Here is a 20,143-nt window from a genome sequence, read left to right as displayed (position 1 = left end):
TTTAGCTGGGACTTGAAGGAGACCTAGGAAGCAAGAGGCAGAGATAAGGAAGTTCCAAGAATGGGAGACAACCAGGGAAAATGCAATGGATCATGTCCTTCACCCCACTGACCTTCCTTACCACCATCCTTTCAGAGAAGGGTTATGGAGAAGAGAGAATGACCCTGAAAATATTTCTAATGGCTTTGACTTCCCTTGGCTTGGGTGATGGCAGATTTTTTTGCTTGGGAGTAAAGAATATGCTGATTACCTGCTATTTCCAGGGAATGCAGTTTCTCAGTTCACCCAGTAACCAGAGTTGTAGAGACATGGAATGATAGAAATTGGTTCAGGTTAAGTGAGATGGATATGAGGAGATACTCAATGTTTCCAGCATCACTGCTTTGGGAAGAGCTCCTTAAAGAAGACAATGAAGTACATTCTCTCTCTTTTTTCTTCCTCTTGTGACTCTAGGAGCCAGTATCTGTTTCTTCCCATGTTGTGACCATCTCCAGCCTCCTGCCTGCCACTGCCTACAACTGTAGCGTAACCAGCTTCAGCCACAACAGTCCCAGTGTCCCTACATTCATAGCCATCTCCACAATGGGTAGCTACTTTTATAACATACATTTTCTTTGTAAACTGTTTCCAGCTTTGTTTTTCCCTTTTCTTTCCAATTGCATGTCATGTCTTTTTTTCATACATTTAGATCCAAAGAACTTTCCCTGATGTGCATAAGTCTATTGTCCAAATTGCATTTAGGTAAAAATATAATTAAACACTGGCTGCTTCAGGATTGGAATTACCCAGACATTTATCAAAGTACAATACTATGATATTGTTAAGGCAAAACAGAGAACTTTTCTGAAATCACGAGTAGAATTGGATAGAAAAGGGACACCTAAATTAATACCTTTTTTCCATTTTTATCTTCTTGGCTTGTTTCTCTTTTCTTGTTTCTTAATTTTATAGTTTTATATTCAGATTACAAAATGTCTCAGGCAGCATAAAATTTTCTAGCTTTCAAATTGCCATTTATATTATCCACAACCTAATGTAAAGATACTTGTCATTAAAACTTTTAATATCATGATCATCACTTTTTTGTTTGTTTCATTATTACCATTTTCTGTTTAATATCATTTCTACATTTATTTTGTCAGAGGTGTCAAATATGAAGCCTGTGGGTTATGTGTAGCCTACAACACTACCAGTGGCCCTGAACCAGATTAAAATATAATTAACAAAATAAAAATTAAAAACCCCAATAAAACAGATAAAATTACATTTTAAAACTAAATAAATATCCTGTCAACAGGAATCCTTATGTATGGTTTAGTGGCCCCTGTTTCTATTTGAGTTTGGCACCACTGATCTATAAAAGCATAAAATAGATTTATATAATATAATCTATTGTATAATGTTATATATTTGAAATACTTATGAGGCAGTATAATGTATTAGATAGAAAACTGGCCTCAGAACCCAAAAGACTTTGGGTTCATCATACCTCTGTTACTTGTGAGCTGTGTGACCCTAGCCAATTCATTTAATCTCTTGGTACCCTAGACAACTCTTTAAGACTATAATTCCATGGTAGATGTTGATCTGTACTAGTAGTGGGGGTTACCTCACTGGGAGTTCTCCAGAGCAGTGAAATCACAGGTCTAACCTAAAGGCTATAACAAGGATATAGCAAGAGATAAATAATGAATACTGTATTCCATTGGTACCCATGTAATGATAAGAGATCTGGGGAAAGGGCCGTTGGTTGAATGCTCCATAGTTATTTCAGGATGTGGACAAAAGAACAGCAAAATATAAATAAGTAGTGTTTTGCATTATTGAAGGGAATATTCTTGTCAAAGAGATCACAGATTAATCAAAGCATTAAGGATACATATAAGAACATAAACTAATGATGCCTATTATTTAATAGATTTCATCTATTAAATAATATAAGTTGTATTTTTTATTTAATAATTGCAATACATTTATCATTTTAAGAGATTTTTAAATCTATTTAATAATATAACTGGAAGAAAATTTTGTTTTTCATGCAAGAGGAGGAATAGCTAATTCTTTCATGCCACCTCTTATTTACAGTATTTATATAAGCTATACATAAACTTATTGGGGCAGCTAGGTGGTGCGGTGGATAGAGCACCAGTGCAGGAGTCAGGAAGACCTGAGTTCAAATCTCACCTCAGACACTTGACACTCACTAGCTTGAGTGACCTTGGGCAAGTCATTTAACCCTAATTGCCTCATCCTGGGTCATCTCCAGTCATCCTGATGAATATCTGGTCACTGGATTCAGATGGCTCTGGAGGAGAAGTGAGGCTGGTGACCTGCACAGCTTTCCCTCACTCAAAACAAAGTCAAGTGCAAGTCATGTCATTATTTCTCCGATGGCATGATCTTCTTCAGCAATGGACGAACGCACCTCAGATCCCTAACATAAACTTATAATCTACAGTAGATAGAAAACTGTACAATAAGGATCAATTGCATATTGTCATAAATGAAACATTTTCTTCTTTTTTCCTCATAAGACTTTAAGGTCGCTCTTGTATTATGTTGTTATCTTCATTCTACAAATAAGGAAACTCAAACCTGTAGAATGGCAAATCAGTGACAGTGCAGGAATTTTAACTTCAGTCTCCTAACTTCTCTTCTATTACTTTCTGTCACTCCACCTGGCATCTCAACTAGGGCAAAAGCTTTCCCTTTCCTAGGAGCCTCTAAGAGAGAATTAGAGTATAACTAACCCCTTTAGGGACCTTGTGGGCCAGCCAGTTCAGCGGTCTTATTTTTAATGCAGGAGGAGATGATTCTCCCATGGTCCCCTTTATACAGCAGGGCAACATCCTTCTGTATCCTGAGGCCTTTTGCAAGAGTGAAAGAACAGGATCATTAAGTGCCTGAAATAGTTTGGATATCTGATGGAACATTTGGAAATTCATAGTCATTACATATTTTGTCACTGACAGATAAATTTAATCTCTTAAGCTGGGTAGATGAACATCTAAGCCTATAGATCAGCACAGCGAACTCTGTTAACAGCTTGTTCGTGGATTTTTCATATACCATATTATTGATAAGGGCAGCTAGGTGGTACAATGGGTAGAGACTAGAGTCAGGAACACTCATCTCCATGAGTTCAAATCCAGCCTCAGACACTTACTAGCTGTGTGATACTGGGCAAGTCACTTCACCTTCTTTGTCTCAGTTTCCTCCTCTGTAAAATGAGATGGAGCAGAAATAGCAAAGCATTTCAGTATCTTTTCCAAGATTACCCCAAATGGGGTGAAAAAAGAGTCAGAAATGACTGAAAAATGACTAAACAACAACAAATTATTGATGATCGAAAGAGAGAGAAGCATATTCTGACTTAAATAATAATGATAATTGTGATAATAATTAGCATTTAAATATCCCTTTAAGCACTGCAAAACACTTTATACTGTGCTGAAGTACAACTAGTAAGAAACTTAGGTAAGAAATAGTAAAAAAAAACAAACAAAAAAACCCTGAAGAGACAAGATTCTAAAGTGTTCATAGGAAGGAAACCATGGTCCAAAATTCTATAGAGAAATACACCTTCAGAAGGTTGAGAAGCTCTCAAGAATAAAATCAGAAGGACAGAGATGGGACTTGTGATTTTATTGGAAATTTCATTTTATCAATACAAAGCAATACAAATCTTAGAAAGATATCTAGATCAATGTCTACTCAAATAAAGTTACATTCAAATAGAAATAAGTGTTTCTAATAGAAACAGATACCTGCTGCTGTATGTCCACTTGGAAAAACATGAGCTCATATCACCTCTTGTATTACATCTTTATTTATTTTGTCTTATATTTCCCAATTACATTTTAATCTGGTTCTGGTTACACTCAAGAGTTTTGCTGGCCGTGTGTTTGATAGCTCTGATCTAGAGCACTGAGAGGCTCAGATGACTTGCTAGGGATCACTCAGTCAGTGAGTGGTCAGAAGTGGGACTGGTACTCAGGATTTCCTGGTCCTAAGGTTTGCTTTGTATTCACTTTTCCTCTCTGAGGCCCAAAAGAAATATTTAAGATGAGGAGAGAAACAAAAGAATTCTCTGAGGAGAACAATGTAGACATACGCTCTTGAGTCCATTGACTCATCAATAAATTTAGATTTTAAAAAGAAGATGCCCTTACAAAGTGGGGGGAAATGTACTGAATACTTTTAAAGTGACAAAAAAGATACAAGCAAAGGACAGATAACTAAGGATGAATATAAAAATGTAGATACGTCTTCCGAAAATAGAATTAGGAACATTAAAGCTCATAATGAACTGAGGCTAACAGTGAATGTGATAAAATTAATGAAAAGATGGCATTCTTTTAAAACTGCATTAGGAAATAAAGGAGAAAGAGACTAGAAGAAACAATGATATTTGACAGCAGAAATAATGATTAGATGTAATCAGGTAAAAAAGAATTACATTCCAGGGTATTAAAAAAATTGACAAAAGTGCTTTTTGACCCACTGGTATAGATATTGGAAAACTCACAAAGAGCAGGAAAGGTATTACAAGACTAGAGATGTGTAATTGTTTTCCCAGTCTTCAAAAAAGGGAAGAAAGTAGGGTCTATAAACTATAGGTTCTATAGACTTTGATCCATCATAAAAATCAACTCTATTATTATAGAGTTGATGAGTGAATATTCAGAAAGTGAAAAAAATGGTTAAAAATTCAACATGAATTCATCAAGTTAGCCTCATATCCTCTTTTACAATAAAATTATCAGATTGAAAGATTAGGGTCATGCTATACAATTTACTTTCATTTCAGCAAAGTTTATCGTGCCATTCTTATGGACATATGGGAAGATAGGGGCTAAATAGAAGGGTAGTGGACTTAGAACTGCTTCAAGACAAAAAAAATTGTCATTAATGAGTTAACATCAACTTAGAAGGAGGTATCTAATAAAGTGCCCCAGTTTTTTTTCTGTCCCTCTACTGTTTTACATTTAAAAAATCAGTAAAGTAGACAAAAGCTTTGTTAGAATTTGTACCAATTTTACCTATTACACAAAGCTGGGAGGGATAGCTAATGCACTGACAAAATGCATTTGACAAAAACTGTATCAAAAATGATCCTGGCAAGATAGAACACTGGGACAAATATGTTAAAATAAAATTTAATTGTATCAAATATAAAGTCCAACATTAGAGACTTTTTTAAAAAAATTAATTTTTAAGTACGTTTGAGGAGGTTTTTAAATAACAATATATGTGAAAAAGATTTGACTGCCTTCATGGACTGCAAATCCAGTAAGAGTCAATAGTACAATATGGAAACCAAAAATGTCAATGATCTCTTAGACTAAATTATGACAGACATAGCATCCTTATTTAAGGAGATGATAGTTCCCTTGTATTTTGCCCTTTGGAGGATTATGTTCAGTTCTGAGCATCATATATTCAGGTGATTCACAACCTCAAAAGTCCTAAGAGTCCCAGGGAAAACTATAGAAAGATGAAAGCCTTTGTTTATGCCTTATGAAGATTGGTTGAAGGAACAAAAGATGTTTGTGTTAGAGAAAAGAAGATGCCTTTGACTATTTGAAGGACAATTAGACTTGGTTTCTTGATACCAGAGGGAAGAACTAGGAGTAGAAGCTGTAGTAAGGCCCAAAATTAAGAGAAAAAAATAGTTGATAGAACTATTCAAAAAATAGTTAGATCAGGGGGCTCCTTTAAATTTCTCAATTAAGACCGGAAAGCCCCTTGTTATAGAGGGGGTATTTAGTCAGGTATGGATTGAACTGGTTGGCCTCTGAGGTTCTTCCCAATGCTAATATTTTGTGACTTCTTAGTTGTCCACAGATATGGCACCTACACTTTCCAAATCCTATGGTGATCTTAGTCATGAAAAACAAAATAAAATAAAATAAAAACAGCTTTGGGCCTTTGACATGGAGATATTAATTAATTCTTACAGAATAATGTTTAGTATCCAGGACTGATGAAATTCACTCTGATACCATACCCCAGAAAAATCAGTATGCGTAGGTAAGCCCTTTTGTTCTGAAATAAAATCTTAATAAAATAAAATATTTTAAATAAAATCTGATAACAACAACAACAACAAAGCTGTCAGTTTCTATGAGCTGAAGCTAGTGACTAACATATTCAACTTTTCTTTGTAGTTACTGAGATGAATCCCAATGTGGTAGTGATCTCAGTGCTGGCAATCCTGAGCACACTCCTGATTGGGCTGCTTCTGGTTACACTCATCATCCTCAGGAAAAAGCATCTTCAGATGGCCAGGTGAGTCCCATTTCCCACTAGGCAAAGTAGCCATTTTTTTTAATTTATTAGTTTAGTTTAATTTTTTTTAGTTTCCATTTTTAGTTTAATCTTCCTAGAGTACCCCTTCATAAACCATATTGCATTGGACATAAGATCTGAGCAAACATTCCATCTCAAAAAATTTCAGCCATTTAACTTCTGCACTTCAAAGAAACAGAAATTCTTTTCCTCGAACTGTTATTCTACTGATATTATTGTTAAGACTTACCATCATTATAATATTGTATTGTATTAATGACAATTAAATAACTGATGCTATTTATGTATTCTCCATCAAATGAACTAGGAGTAACAAGAGAATACCAGTGGATAGTTTAGGAAAGATATGGTTCTGATAAATATTGTGAAGATCAGTGCAAACTTAACAGGATAAGTAAAATTGTTCTAAAAAATTTTGTGAACTTTTCTAATTGATGTCATATAATTTTTCCAATCTGAGGATCAACTTTTTAAAGTCAACATTCTAGATGAAAGGAAGGCAGAGTTTTATTATTTGGTATCACCTTGGCCATCTTTTCATTAATTAATCCTCCTGCACCAGGCAAGGATACTTCTCCAGCCCCACTCACCCCCACCTCCAGCCTTAGAGGCTGTCTGCCTGCTGGTCACTGGGGGAGGAATTATTTTGTCCTATTCATCAGAACTCTCAGAAATATAACCAACAAAGAATGAGAATTTATAGAAATGCTCTTTGAACCTATAATTTTGAAAGCAGAAACCTGGCATTTTGGAAGTCATGACAATAGTCTGCATGCCTTGCTGCACTATCCAACAGGGTGATGACTTAATTCCTTTTCTCTAGGAGTCATCAGCCTGGGGAGTTTGGGGGAAACTGGGTTAAAATGCAGGGCAGATAACCCATAGAATAAATAGCAATTGATATTTATATAGTAAAATTTGCAAAGTGTTTTATGTTTATCTCAAGAAAATCTGACAATCTGATCTGATACCAGTTATTAATCAACCAACAAGCAAGAATTTACTTTTGTATAAATTCTAGCTCTATTCTTAAAACTGTAGTTGAGTTAGAAAAGAAGAAATTTCTAACAATTTATTTCACTTTGTGAGAATATTATTGTTAAAGATTGGAGACAGAACATGAAAAGTAACAGGCTAATTATTTATCCCTAATAATAATAAGAATAGCAGAAAGAGCACACACCTTTTAAATGCATTTTTATTTGTAATATTAACTATGACTGTGAATCAGTAGACATGACTGTGCCCTCCTCACTTCTCCCTCCAGACGGAATCCTCACAGATAACATCCACCAAGTCAGGACAGTGGTAGGACTCTCTGTCCAGTCCCTAGTCTTCTTTCCTTCTCCCACCCTTGTCTAACTTCAGGGGATCAAGGGAGGACCTGCATCTCTTAGTGAGCTCCACCAACAATTATGATAACAATGAAAATTTAGACTCTCCATTCATAGGGACATGAATGGTCTCAATTTCCTTTATAAAATTCTACTCTTGAGAGTTTAAAATGTTGTAATAAAAATAGCAGATAAATGGTTTATAAGCATGTCCCCAGTCAGAGAGATTCTCTTATACTAGAAAGGGATTGGGAACCTGTGTCTTAACTAGCTTTCTACCTAGTAAATTTCCTGAACTACTGGCATTTCCCACCATACACTTGAACCACAAATAAACCCAAAAAGTACAAATCTGAGTTGACCTCAGTTGTTTGTGAGAAGTAAAACTAGGTCAATTAAAAAACAAGAAACAACTTAAAGCAGAAGAAAAGGAACATGCTTAGAAATAGGAGCTGTTTGCACCTACCTGAAGAGAAGCAGTTCCTCTGTATTCCCTGTAAGTCATCTCTAAGTTCTCTAAGTTCTTGGAACTTTAGCCACACAGGTGAGCTGCCAAGATTGATCAGAGTAGTCTATACTTATTGTTTTCTGGTCTTCTTGTGGACCTGAGAAGGAAAACACCGTCTCCATCACTGCTCTCGGTGTATTCCTGTTAAATTTTTCTGAGCTTGTCACTTCTCAAAGTTCTGTGCCTATTCTGGCTTCTTGTATTTTCCCAATTCTCAATTCCAGGTTATGTTTTCTGTAATTTGCCCTTACATCAGTCAGGGTAGATAGGAAAGGGATTCTGCATATTACATCTCCCAAAAATTTTTGGGAAATTCACAATTGCCTTTGAGATTTATGGTACTTGTCCTCCTATGGGGTGTTATATATTTATCATAATTCTCTGGCTAGTGATCATCTAGATTGTATACTTTCAGAATCATTTTTAGAATGATTTTTCCATTTTGTGGCTTATCTTTTATACCACAGCTTGGTGAATAGGACTTTTTCATTATAAAATAGATTGCCATTATAATAGAAGAGCAGAGAGTAGTTCTCTACTTGTCACTTTAGATAACCTCAGATTGGGTATTGAGTACATTTGAAGCACCAAGAGGTGAGGAAGATTTTGAAGAATGGTCTCTCACTGAAGGAAATGAAGAAAATGGACCACAAAAAATGAAGGAAAATCTTTTTTTTACTAAAACTGTGGCATCATAAAATTCTTGTGTAGTTTAAGAGTTAAGTCATTAGAGTTCCTTTCTGTTGACTTCGCATCTATCATTTGAAAGTGTAAGTTATTTAAGTTTTTGCTCAAATGGGAAATCCTTTTGGTTTTCAGTTTTTGTGATTCCATGTTTCCTTCTATCAGTGGTGTACTTACTCACCAGAGTGTACTCTCAAGTGCTTTTTTGTGGTCCAGCTCTATGTTACTCAAGTGAGCCATCATTTTCCTTAAGAAACTCCTGTAAAATATATGAGTTAGTTCAGATGCATCTGTTTGGTTACAGTTCAGTGGCCATGCAGTCAATCCTCTCCTCCCTCTTTCGTTTTAGATTTTTCTAAGTATTTGATAACGCTAGTCTTATTTCACTCAATCAGTTATTAGTGGGTATAATAAATCTTACACATACAAAACAGGAAACAAACTAGAAAGAAGAACTACATGTGCTTCGAGGTTCAGGTTCCCTACCCCTGGGCTAGATCAGAGCAAAATGAAAAATTATTTGGGGGGAATTTAGCAGGTTGCAAATGCAACACAAATTTTAGTGTATTTGTAAAATCAGCAAAATACAAACTACAGAAAGGACTATTGGGAGGACCTTGCCATCTTCTATTTGGCTGTCCATTGCAAAGTGTGCTCTGAAAAGGAATTGCATAAAGATGATGAGGTTCATTTGTTCTTGTGAGAAGACAACATTTCTCTTCTTGCAATAATCCTGGAGCACTGCACAGATGCTTAATTTAGATCCATAATCACTCAAAAGTGGGAACACTTCTATTTTCGCACCTTCATACTGGTCCAACTATCCACACAGGAAAAAAACCGAATGGTTGAAGACCACCTGTTATTGTTCAGGCTGCAGTTGAGTAGAAAAACCATATAACTTATCCATTAGTGCATATATATTGGTGAGACATTTGACATGGGCTGGGAATTGAGCTGAAAGGAGGATACCACTATTATCTCCTCTTTTGTGCTTTTCTTGACACTCCCCACTGAAAGTAATTTTCTTCTGCAAATATTCCATAAGAACTTTGATTGGCTATCTTTTCCTCAACAACAAAAACAATAATATGTGCATAGCTCTTTAAAGTTTGCAAAACACTTTGCATACATTATCTCTTTTGAGACTCAAAATAGTTCTGTAAAGTTGATGTCACAAGTGTTATCCCAATTTTACAAAAGCAGAAACTGAGCCAAATAGAGGTTAAATGACTGCTCAGGGTCACACAGCTAATAAGTGTCTGAGGCAGGATTTGAACATGGGTTTTCCTGACTCCAGGCCCAGCACTGTATCCACTGTTCCACCTAGATATTGTGAAATTGGGGAGCATCCAGAGTAGTATAATTAGGATGAAGGACTGGAAATAAGGCTATATAAAGATTGACTAAGAGAACTTTGGAGAAGACATATCTCCATAATTGTTTTAGGTATTTGAAGGACTATCAAATGGGAGTAGGATTAAACTCATTCTTATTGACTCCATAGAGTCAAGAGAAATGAAAGGAAGTCATTTTTTAAAAGGGCACAGTTAGGCTTATTATAAAGAGAAACATTCTCACATCTGAAACTACTCCACTGCAATGGGTTTCTTCCTGGAGCAAAGAAAGCCTGGGTGACCATTTGGTAGGAATGTTCCAGAAGGGATTCTCATTGGAGTTGGCTTGGACTTAATGTCCTCCATGTTCCCTTTCCACTCTGAGCTTTTGTAACTAGATGCACTTCAAGGTAGAATTATAGCTACAAGTCCTATGACCCCGTGAATCAAGAAGCCAAAGGCTCAAGGCACAACAAAGGAAATTTGTTTATATTTCTTTGAATCTCTTTGGCAAATCAAATGCTCCAGCGTTTACTGGGGGACTTTGCATAATACTTCTCATGGAAATTTTGAAGAATGGTTGCTGCAGTTAGTTTTAGGGATTTTATTTTTCAGGATCATATGAAAGCCCTGTAGATAGAACTCAAAACAGATGGCTATGCTTCTATCCAACTTGATTTTGTTATTCTGTGAAATGGTTGGTGTTTTGTTTTTCCATTACAACTTACATTAGCCGATTTTTGTTGTTCCCAGCTCTCCACCTCCAATGTTGTTCAAATAAAGAATCTGTCTTAGATCAGTAGTATTGCCAAGCGCTGGCAAGCAGTAACCTTGACTATTTCATTCTTTTCAAACAGAGAATGTGGGGCTGGAACATTTGTCAATTTCGCTTCCTTAGAAAGAGATGGAAAGCTTCCCTACAACTGGTGAGTATCATTTGGAACTAAGCTTTAGGAAAATGTTCCAAGAGCCCTATTTCTTTGAAGCATTGTACTTGACTTTGATCATATAACTGCAGATGATAATGACCTCTGTTATTGCTATAACTTCCTAGTTAAATTGTTTAAATTCACTTTCCCAAATATAAGATGGAAGCCCAGAGGGTACCTAGTCCAAAACCCTTCTTTTACAAATAAGAAAACTGAGGCCCACAAAGTGACATGCCCACAGCTATTCAAACCAAGGTCTTCTGACTCTTTTTCACTGTATCAGGCACTCTGATACATATCATGACACATACAAGCTGGCATTAGTTAGCATCCTTGCCTACGAGAAGCACACTAAGTAATAGACACTTATTAGCTGTGTGACTATAGGCAAATCACTCAACCTCTGTCCGCCTCAGTTTCCTCATCTGTAAAATGGGGATCATAATACCATCTATCTCCCAGGGTTAAGGTAAAAAAATGAGAATAAAATGAGATATTTGCAAAAGCAGTTTGAAAACCTTAATGCATGACATAAATGCTAGCTATTATTATTATAGCCAAATCAGAAAATTCCCATGGTAACTCACAGACCTTTTTGTTTTCTGGGTCCCCCAACCTCTAATGCAGGCACATCCAAAAGAATAAGAAAAATGTCAGATATTTTAAAGGATTGTTACAATACTACTTGTTACAAAAAGTCATAATCTCCATACCTTTGCTGTGCTCTGTATCCAAGACCCTAAACAGACCAACACACAGTGCTTCAGCAGGAAAACAGTACGGCATAAACTTTCAGGGAAAACCATTAAGATACCCCAAAATCTCAGAGCTGTACTGCTATTCTACAGAGAAAAGCCCTGGCTTTCTCTTTCCTTCTTTTGTCTCTCTCTCCTTTCCTTTAGGATACTCAGTCCTTGCAACCACAGTATAGGGGCCAGTGTAGGAAAAACAGCTCAGAGGTTCTGATTTTCCTGGTTTTTATACACTGCCTGCAAGAAGCCATAAAATGGGAGAGAATCTAGGGTCCTCATCTCTTAGCAGCAGCTCCCACCTTGCTTTCCCCACAAACCAACTGCCTATCTCTCTGATGGTTTTAACTATATCATCCCTCCCTGAAGAGGAAAGATGATTTTGCCTATTTTCTTTTCTCTGGGGAGGGTGGGGGGATGACAGGTAATACCAGCAAAGGCCTCTCATTACTTACTACACTGGGCAACAGCTGGTCCACTGCCTTCTCCCTAATCAGTCCCTGTATATTGGAGAAATCCTTTATGGTTCACCTCAACACAACATGTCTGCCACTCTTTGTCCTTGATTTTAGTCATTTTCTTTCCTGTATCTCAGATGAAGCGCCAGTCTGTCATTCCAACCATCCCTACTCTTGCCTTTACACCAAACTCCTTCAGGGTTCCACCTTTATATAACTCTTTCATGATTCTGTCTCCAGGGTTGAACTGCTGTTTCCTAAATCTTCTCTGTGTAAGCTTCTTATTCCACAAGAGAGGCTTGAACCTGAAAGTCATATTCCCCAGAAGCATCTCTTTACTCATATTAGAAGAGTCTCTTGGCCTGCCATACTTGTGGCAAGGAAGATGGCATTAAATTTCTTCCTCTCACTTACCTTGACTCAAATAAAACTGCAGCTTCTGTGTTGGGGTCTTGGAAGGGGTGGAAGACTCGTCTCTAATCCAAAATAATTGAAGGCCAATCCAGACAGGGATTTTACTGTCAGAGAAATTGAAGGGTGAAAACAATCCCTGAAAAGGCAAAATTGATGTTTCCAAAACCAAGATTATTGGAGTTCTACCCATCAGATCACACCAAGCCTTCTCCCAAGGACCTTTCTCATATATGCAGTGACATTTTGCTAAATCTTCCTCCAGAGTGGTCTGTCTTCTGTTGCCTAATCTCAAAGGTTCTGGCCATACAGTTTCTCTAAATCTGTTCTTACAATTTTTTTCTTCCCATGGTTTCAGACAAAATTTCTTCTTGGGCATCACAAGTAGAAGTGCCTTAATCCATGTCTTTGTGAATCCTTCCCCTATTATCTCTAGCAAAAAAAATAAAATCTTTGGACTTTTAAGACCCTTTACATTCTTGCTCTTTCTATGTTTAAAATCCTTTTGTACTCTCTACCACTTAGTTGGTTGGTTGCTGTCCTTGGTTCTTTATAAAGACCAAAATGATATCACTATTCTAGGGTCAAGTTACCATATGTCCTGACTGTGGATGATCAGACCAGTTATGAGCTTGGAATGTTCTACCATGAGTCAGGCACAAATAGTTCATGTGAACATTTGGAGTGGATTCTCTGAATTTGTCCATCTCACATTTCTTTTGAGCTACTTTAATTCTGTTTTGCCCATAGACTACAGTACCTTCTCTCATACTAGGTGGTCCTGTGCCAGTGTCTCCCATGTCATGCAATCAATTCCAAAGTTCTTAAGAGAGTGTCCTTGTATTACTTTATAATTCAGTGATTCTGGTCTATTTGTTGTTCCTTGCACCTCATTTCCCTCCTGTTTCACTGGCTCTTCCCCATGCTTGCAGTGTTCTCCCTTCTCTCATCTGGTTCATAGCTCCCTGACTTCCTTTAAGACTCAGGTCTAATTCCACTTTCTTTATGAGCTCTTTCATGGCCTTATCCCTCCTTTTCTCCCATTCCTACACTATCCCACCAGATGTCAGTCTTCATCTCCGAGATGAATTTCCATTTAGTTTATTTATGTTGTCTGCATTTAGTTATTTACATATTGTCTCCCCCCATAAAAATCTAAGTTTCCAGAAGGCAGGGATTCTGTTTGCCTTTCTTTTTATTTCTGGTGTTTTAGTACAATACTTGACATGCTGACTGATTAAAACTCATTTTTTTCTTAAATTCTCTACTTCTCGAATAGTCTTATTTGATTATCCCAACAACTCTCTGAGTTAGGTGCTATTACTATTCCCACTTTACAGATAAAGAAATGGAAGCTGAGAGATCAAGTGATTTGCCCACCCAGGGTCAAATAGCTAATGTGTTTGAGGGAAGATTTGAACTCAGGACTTCATGACTCCATCTCTGAAATCATTGAATAGGGAGGCATGAATTTAGGAAACCTTGTTCTGAAGTTTTGCTTCCTTCCATTTACTGGCAGTTTTAGAAAAAACATGTACCCTTATTAAGACTTTTGGCAGCAACTGCTGCCTTCCTACTTCTTCCTCCTGTACCCCCTCCTCCATTGTTTTGCTTTTCTCATTATGGTAAGGTGGGAAAGGGAGCTGGATTTCCTACATAAGGATACTATGATAAAGGTTTTAATGGATTGAAAATGCATTTGAGCAAGTATATTAAAACAAATTTTATTCTAATGACAAAGATGCATAGAGAATTTAGAGGCCAAGCTAATTGACTAAGTTGGCAGAACTGCTGATATATTACAAAATATTAAACAAACTTCATTCATTTGGTATTGTTCTGAGTATTTAAGCAATCCATTATGCAAAGTATATATTGTAAAACTGGCTCAGATAGAACAGAATCCTATACTAAATACCTACATGAATTAAAATGCATTGTATTAAATAGAAGTTTTCCTTAAAATACTCCTTTTTTTATAAAAACTTTAATACAGAAACAGCTTATCCTTCTGAGTAAAACGATGATTGCATTGAGTTGCATATGTCCTTATCCAATTTTGCTGCCATCTTTGATTATTCTGTTATGCTGAAATGGAAGGCTGGAAATCCTTGCAAGTGGAGCAGTGAAGAATCTCACAATAATTTTTAATTCATATACCCAGAAAACCATGATAACAGGCATAGAGGGCATAAGCTTTGGAATTTTGTGGTTGCTCCCACCTTCTCTTTCTTTGTCCCTCTGATGACTAGGAATTGATTAAGGGAGATAGTCTACAGCTATTAAAAAGAGGAAAGTTAAACTAGTCCATTCCAAGCAAAGCCCACGAGCTGGGCCTCATTCACCCCTTAATGTAATTTAGCTAAACAGTGCTAAATAACCACAAGTGCAACTGTAGCCAAACACCTTATCTATTTTAGGGGGGCACCCAGCTTATAAACCTTCCTTCCTCCTCTGAATAAAAATTTCAAAGCCATCAAGAAAAAATGATGTTAAATTTACTTTACTGGAAGGATCTTCCCCCATTTAATGAGTTTTTACAAGGGTGTCATGTCATGTAAAGTCAATTAGCCCAGCCATCAGGTCCTAGCCAAGTTGTTCTATCTTATACACATGGGTTTTTTTTGGTTCCTTAAATGAGCCTCATAAATTATGTTCTCCAGACCTGTGTATGGACTAAACATGGTCCATGTATGTTACGGAATGGGCACAGAAGATACCTAAAGCAACACAGAATTTACTTTCCCCAACCCCCAGCTCCCAAGACCTTTCTATACAACTCAAGTATAGCTCAATACACTGCAAGTGTAGGAGAATTAAATAAAATAATAAAGGGTCTGTTACATAATTGTAATAATAATCAAGTGACCAGGTAGCTTTTTTACTAAGAAGGAATAATCATCTCAGTGAAGATTTGTTATATCAAATCCTGTCAAGTGAATGCACTTTTGTTTTATTCTCCCTAACACCGAACTTAATGCCTTATACATAGTGGGTGCTTAATATGGTTATTAAAATTGAACTTTGAATATGAATTTTGAAAGGCAGCATGGTGTGATTTAAAAAGCATGGGACCAGTAAACAGATTCAACCTAACAGACCATGTACTAGTCTCTTCACCTCTTAGGGCTTTGGTTTCCCCATTTGTAAACTAGGAGCAATAATACTTGCCCTTCACTGGATTGTAATAGAGCCAGCATTTTCTGTAACATTCGAATGCTACATAAATGTGAATTGTTCTTACTGAGGCTTTATAGGTGTTAATATTTGTTTCCCAGTGTACTGCTTAGTACAGAAATAACCATACTATTTTAAAGCTGATGCTTAAAAATGCTCTCTTTTATTAGTAATTTTTGATATTTGAATTTGGTCTCCAACTAAGCATTTAGAATCAACTTTTAACTTAGAATAATAAAAAAGAAAGCCATTTTTCTTCTGCACTGACGGATATCACATCTTAGGTGAAACATCTTAAGATCTGAGTGTACACAGATTTCAGTGGGCTGTGAACTTGAGTAGGAAAAAAATTACATCATTATTTTTCATTGACTTCTAACTGAAACAGCATTTCCGTCAATTAATTTAAGACCGTTTTTCTGAGAAGGAGTCCATAGACTTCCACCAGATGGCCAAAGTGATCTATGAAACAAAAATGGTTTAAGAACCCCTGCCTTAGACTAAAGATGAGTTGCCTGTCATGAAATACTGCTACCTGATACCATACCATATTTGACTTCCGGGACTAAATCAAGGATTCATTTAGACCCAGAATTCTGCACAAATTGTTATACTTATTGATTTCAAACTACTTGTAATTTCAGAAAGAAGAATTTAAAACCAAACTTCTTCCACTTAGTGAGACTTGAAATGGTGCAGTTTTATAGAAATGTGACCTAAAACATTTTCTTCACTAGGAAAGACATATTCATTCAAAGAAAAGGATATTTTATCAAATAGCATGGCAAAATAACTGATAAGAAGATTTTCTCTAATACTCAGAGAGATACATTTCTTCATAGGTTATCACAAGGGTTGGACGGGGTGGGCATGCATAGATAACTCTTGTATACAGCATGAAGGAGAATATATATTCACACACACAAAATGGAATACTCAGTAGAAATGCATGTACCCAGGATACATGCATTGCTGGGGAAACTCATACTTCTGACCTTGCAGAACCGCTGATAACCTCTGATGATGTCATCATAGTACTGTCAGCTACTCATCATGAATCCACTGGTACAGAGGGGTGCTGATAAGTCAGAATCAATAAACATTTATTAAGTGCAACCGTGTGCTAGGCACTGTACTAAGTGCTGGGGATACAAAGAAAGGCATGACAATCCTTGCCTCTAGAAGCTTCTAGTCTAATGAAAGAGAGCAACACACACACACACACACACACACACACACACAGAAGTTGAAAAGAGGGAGTATGTACCCAACAGGGGACAGGATGAAATCCCACAGCTGGGTTGAGAAATCTGAGGAGATATGTTACTGAGTTGCTTTCATCTTGTGGAATGACAAGTAGCTGGAGATTGTGAATGTTTTAATAATTGTCTATCGGGGAGGAAAAAAAAATATGCATGACACACTTTGAAGCTCAGTTTGCATTATTGACCTTTTCTCCATCATTTTCTTATGTCTGGAATCTAGACTTAACAAGGCTATAAATAGATCAAGCCCTTATTTGTGGTGTTTGCTGATTCCCAAGGTGTAAATGCTCACTCTGAAAATTTAACAGCCTCAGCCAGTTGGAGCTGGAATGCCCTTGACCTATCTCATCCTTTCTGCTGTTCCCTGCTGGATGTCACAGTGTCTTTGCCGCTCTCTGCTGCATGTCCCATCACGTCTCCACTGGACATCCCTAGTGTTCCATAACTGCAGTCTTCACTGTGCTGCTCTCTGCTACCATCTGCTGGAATTCAGCTACACAGTCTCTTCAATGTCTGCTGCTCTGCCACCATCTTCTGGGGTGCAGTTTTGCTAGGAAGCCTCTTTCCTTACGAGGAAGTGGAAAGATCTTTTTTTAGCTCAGGTAGCCTAAGGCCACGACAGTTGCACCTATCCAAGCACCTGGAAAAAGCCAACACAAATCCTAGGCCAATATGGCTTATCCTTCCAACTTAGAAAATTCCCTTTAATTACTGTGAAATAAATCCTTGCTAATCTGTGTTCCTAAAAAAATCCTTTCAGGAATCCTACCCAACAAAAGTCCAAAGGAGCAGGGTGGGTATGGAGCACTGAAGTTCCCTTCAGTCCCCCTGCTTCTGGGTGGCATGCAAATAAATCTCAGAGTAAGGACAAAGAATCTAGGTGAAATAGATCGCTCCATCTGCCGTTAGTATGTATCCCTCTTAGCAACAAAATCTCTGATCTTTGTTCAGAGTGGCTGACCGGGAGATAATCTTGGCGGTCTGCCTTTATCGTAAAATAAGATCGTGCATTCCAATATTCAATCATTTAGTAAACATTTATTATACAATGTGTACTATACTTTCCCAAGTGAAGGATAAAATTTAGCTAAAATAAGCCTTTGGCAACACAGAAGTTCATTCTAGTATCAGTATTTTTAGAAGGGCAATTTTCAAGGCCTAATGAAAAATATAAGAGCATTATTTCACTAAACATAGCATGTAACCACCATGCAATAGGCTAATTATCACAAACTAAGTCTACCTAGTGGCTATAGGATCATTCATAGATTGTTTGCCAGAGTTAACATATAAATCTTTATATCTGAAATTCCATAGGATACTTAATTTTAATAATACAATTATCTGTCATTTGAATATGTCTATTAGGTAACTGATCTCTGTTTTATGTTTACATTACTAACATCTTGCTTTTTCATCTCCACATCTATTATCTATTAATGCTCACAGGCGTAGGAGTATATTTGCTTTCCTAACTCTGCTACCCTCATGTCTTTGGACTGATTATCTTTTGGCATTTTATATTAACCCCTGGTAAGTGATGTTTTTACTACTTTCCTTACACAATATATGAATAATGTTAGCTTCTTAAAAAATAAAAGGGGTTTAAAATTTATTTAATTTGTTGAAAATATCTAAAGTACTTTTTCATTGACTAAAAATGAATTAAGGCAGTCAATGGGGCTAAAACGCTGTCATTTTTATCATTTGTATTTCTGTTTTTCAAAATTCTTTTATGATTCCTTCTACTAGCTATCTCATCTTTGATCCACCTTTCTGATGTCTTATCATACACCTTTCATTTTTGTAAATATGTTTCCCCTTTTTTCTATTTCTTTGTTCCATCGGGAGGCTTCATATCCCAGAAAAGACAAGTATGCACTCACATACTGTAATAAAATCAGAATACTATAAGCACACTCTCCTTTATTCTGTTTAATTTACTAAACATTATTTAATTACTTCTTGTTTTCAAAATACTATGTCAAGCCTGGGGAATTTAAAGTCTGACACAATATGGGCCTGCTCTTAGGACCTATTGGGGTTTGCAACCTAATGGCATGACAGGACTAATTATTATTCAAGGAACCAGGGAGCAAAGTGCTACCAACAACCTGAGAAAAGTAAGGTCATTTTTGCTGGCTTGAGGTGGATATTGAGAGGAGGAGGAGGAGAAGGAGGAGGAGGAGGAGGAGGAGGAGGAGGAGGAGAAAAGAAGAAAATGGAATTTAAATAAATCCTTGATGGAAGAGAGGGACATCAAAAATGGACCATGGCTTGTGCAAATGCATAAGGAAAGAATGAGAACAGAAGGTGAAGAATAACTGGGTTTGGTTGAAATGTTCAGTTCAACAAGCATTTATTAAATGCCACACACACACACACACACACACACACACACACACACACACACACACATACACATACACACCAGCCTGCTCTCAAAGATCTTATGTTCTTCTAGAGGAATACTTATGTAGATAAGTAGATAAAAGACATGAGAAATAAAGAGAAAACAATTTCCATTGAGGCACCAACAACCAGAGGAGATTAGGAACTGTATCTAGAATAAGGTAACTGAGACTTAAAGGAAGATAGGGTTTCTAAGATGTGGAGGTAAGGAAGAAGAGTATTCCAGGAAAGGAGGGGCAGCCTATACAAAGGCATGGGAGAAAATATGGAATATCACTTATGGGAAACAGTCAACAGAACAATTTGGGTAGATGATGGGTAGTAAGGTGTAGTCCACCTGGAAAGATATTGTAAAGCAATATTGGAAAAGGCTTTCAATGCCAAACAGTGGACTTTGTAATTGATGTGAGATGCAGTAGGCAGGAACCTGATGAGTACACCAAGAAAGTGAATGTAGAGAAGAGGTGAAGGTCCCAGACAAAACCCTGAGGCCAACCCACACATGGTGGAAGGACCATGAAAAATGAATTAACTTACAAAGGAAACTGAGGAGTCTCTTACTGAAGT

The 20,143-nt window shown here is 36.8% G+C and overlaps 1 protein-coding gene across 2 annotated transcripts in view; it reads left to right on the top strand.

The window, feature by feature from the left end:
• Positions 1 to 20,143, top strand: part of PTPRO (protein tyrosine phosphatase receptor type O) — a 218,039-nt gene that overhangs the window by 146,827 nt on the left and 51,069 nt on the right. The window contains exons 14-17 of one of the 2 annotated variants that reach the window (XM_072653643.1): positions 454 to 586; positions 6,171 to 6,291; positions 11,033 to 11,101; positions 18,614 to 18,697. In XM_072653643.1, coding sequence (XP_072509744.1) covers positions 454 to 586; positions 6,171 to 6,291; positions 11,033 to 11,101; positions 18,614 to 18,697 — 407 coding nt within the window. The remainder of the gene's footprint in view (positions 1 to 453; positions 587 to 6,170; positions 6,292 to 11,032; positions 11,102 to 18,613; positions 18,698 to 20,143) is intronic. The other variant, XM_072653642.1, reaches the window with a different exon arrangement.

Source organism: Notamacropus eugenii, chromosome 3, assembly GCF_028372415.1.
Source record: "Notamacropus eugenii isolate mMacEug1 chromosome 3, mMacEug1.pri_v2, whole genome shotgun sequence".
NCBI lineage: Eukaryota > Metazoa > Chordata > Mammalia > Diprotodontia > Macropodidae > Notamacropus > Notamacropus eugenii.
Note: the sequence above shows the minus strand (reverse complement) of the source record. Positions and strands in the feature narration are given on the sequence as shown.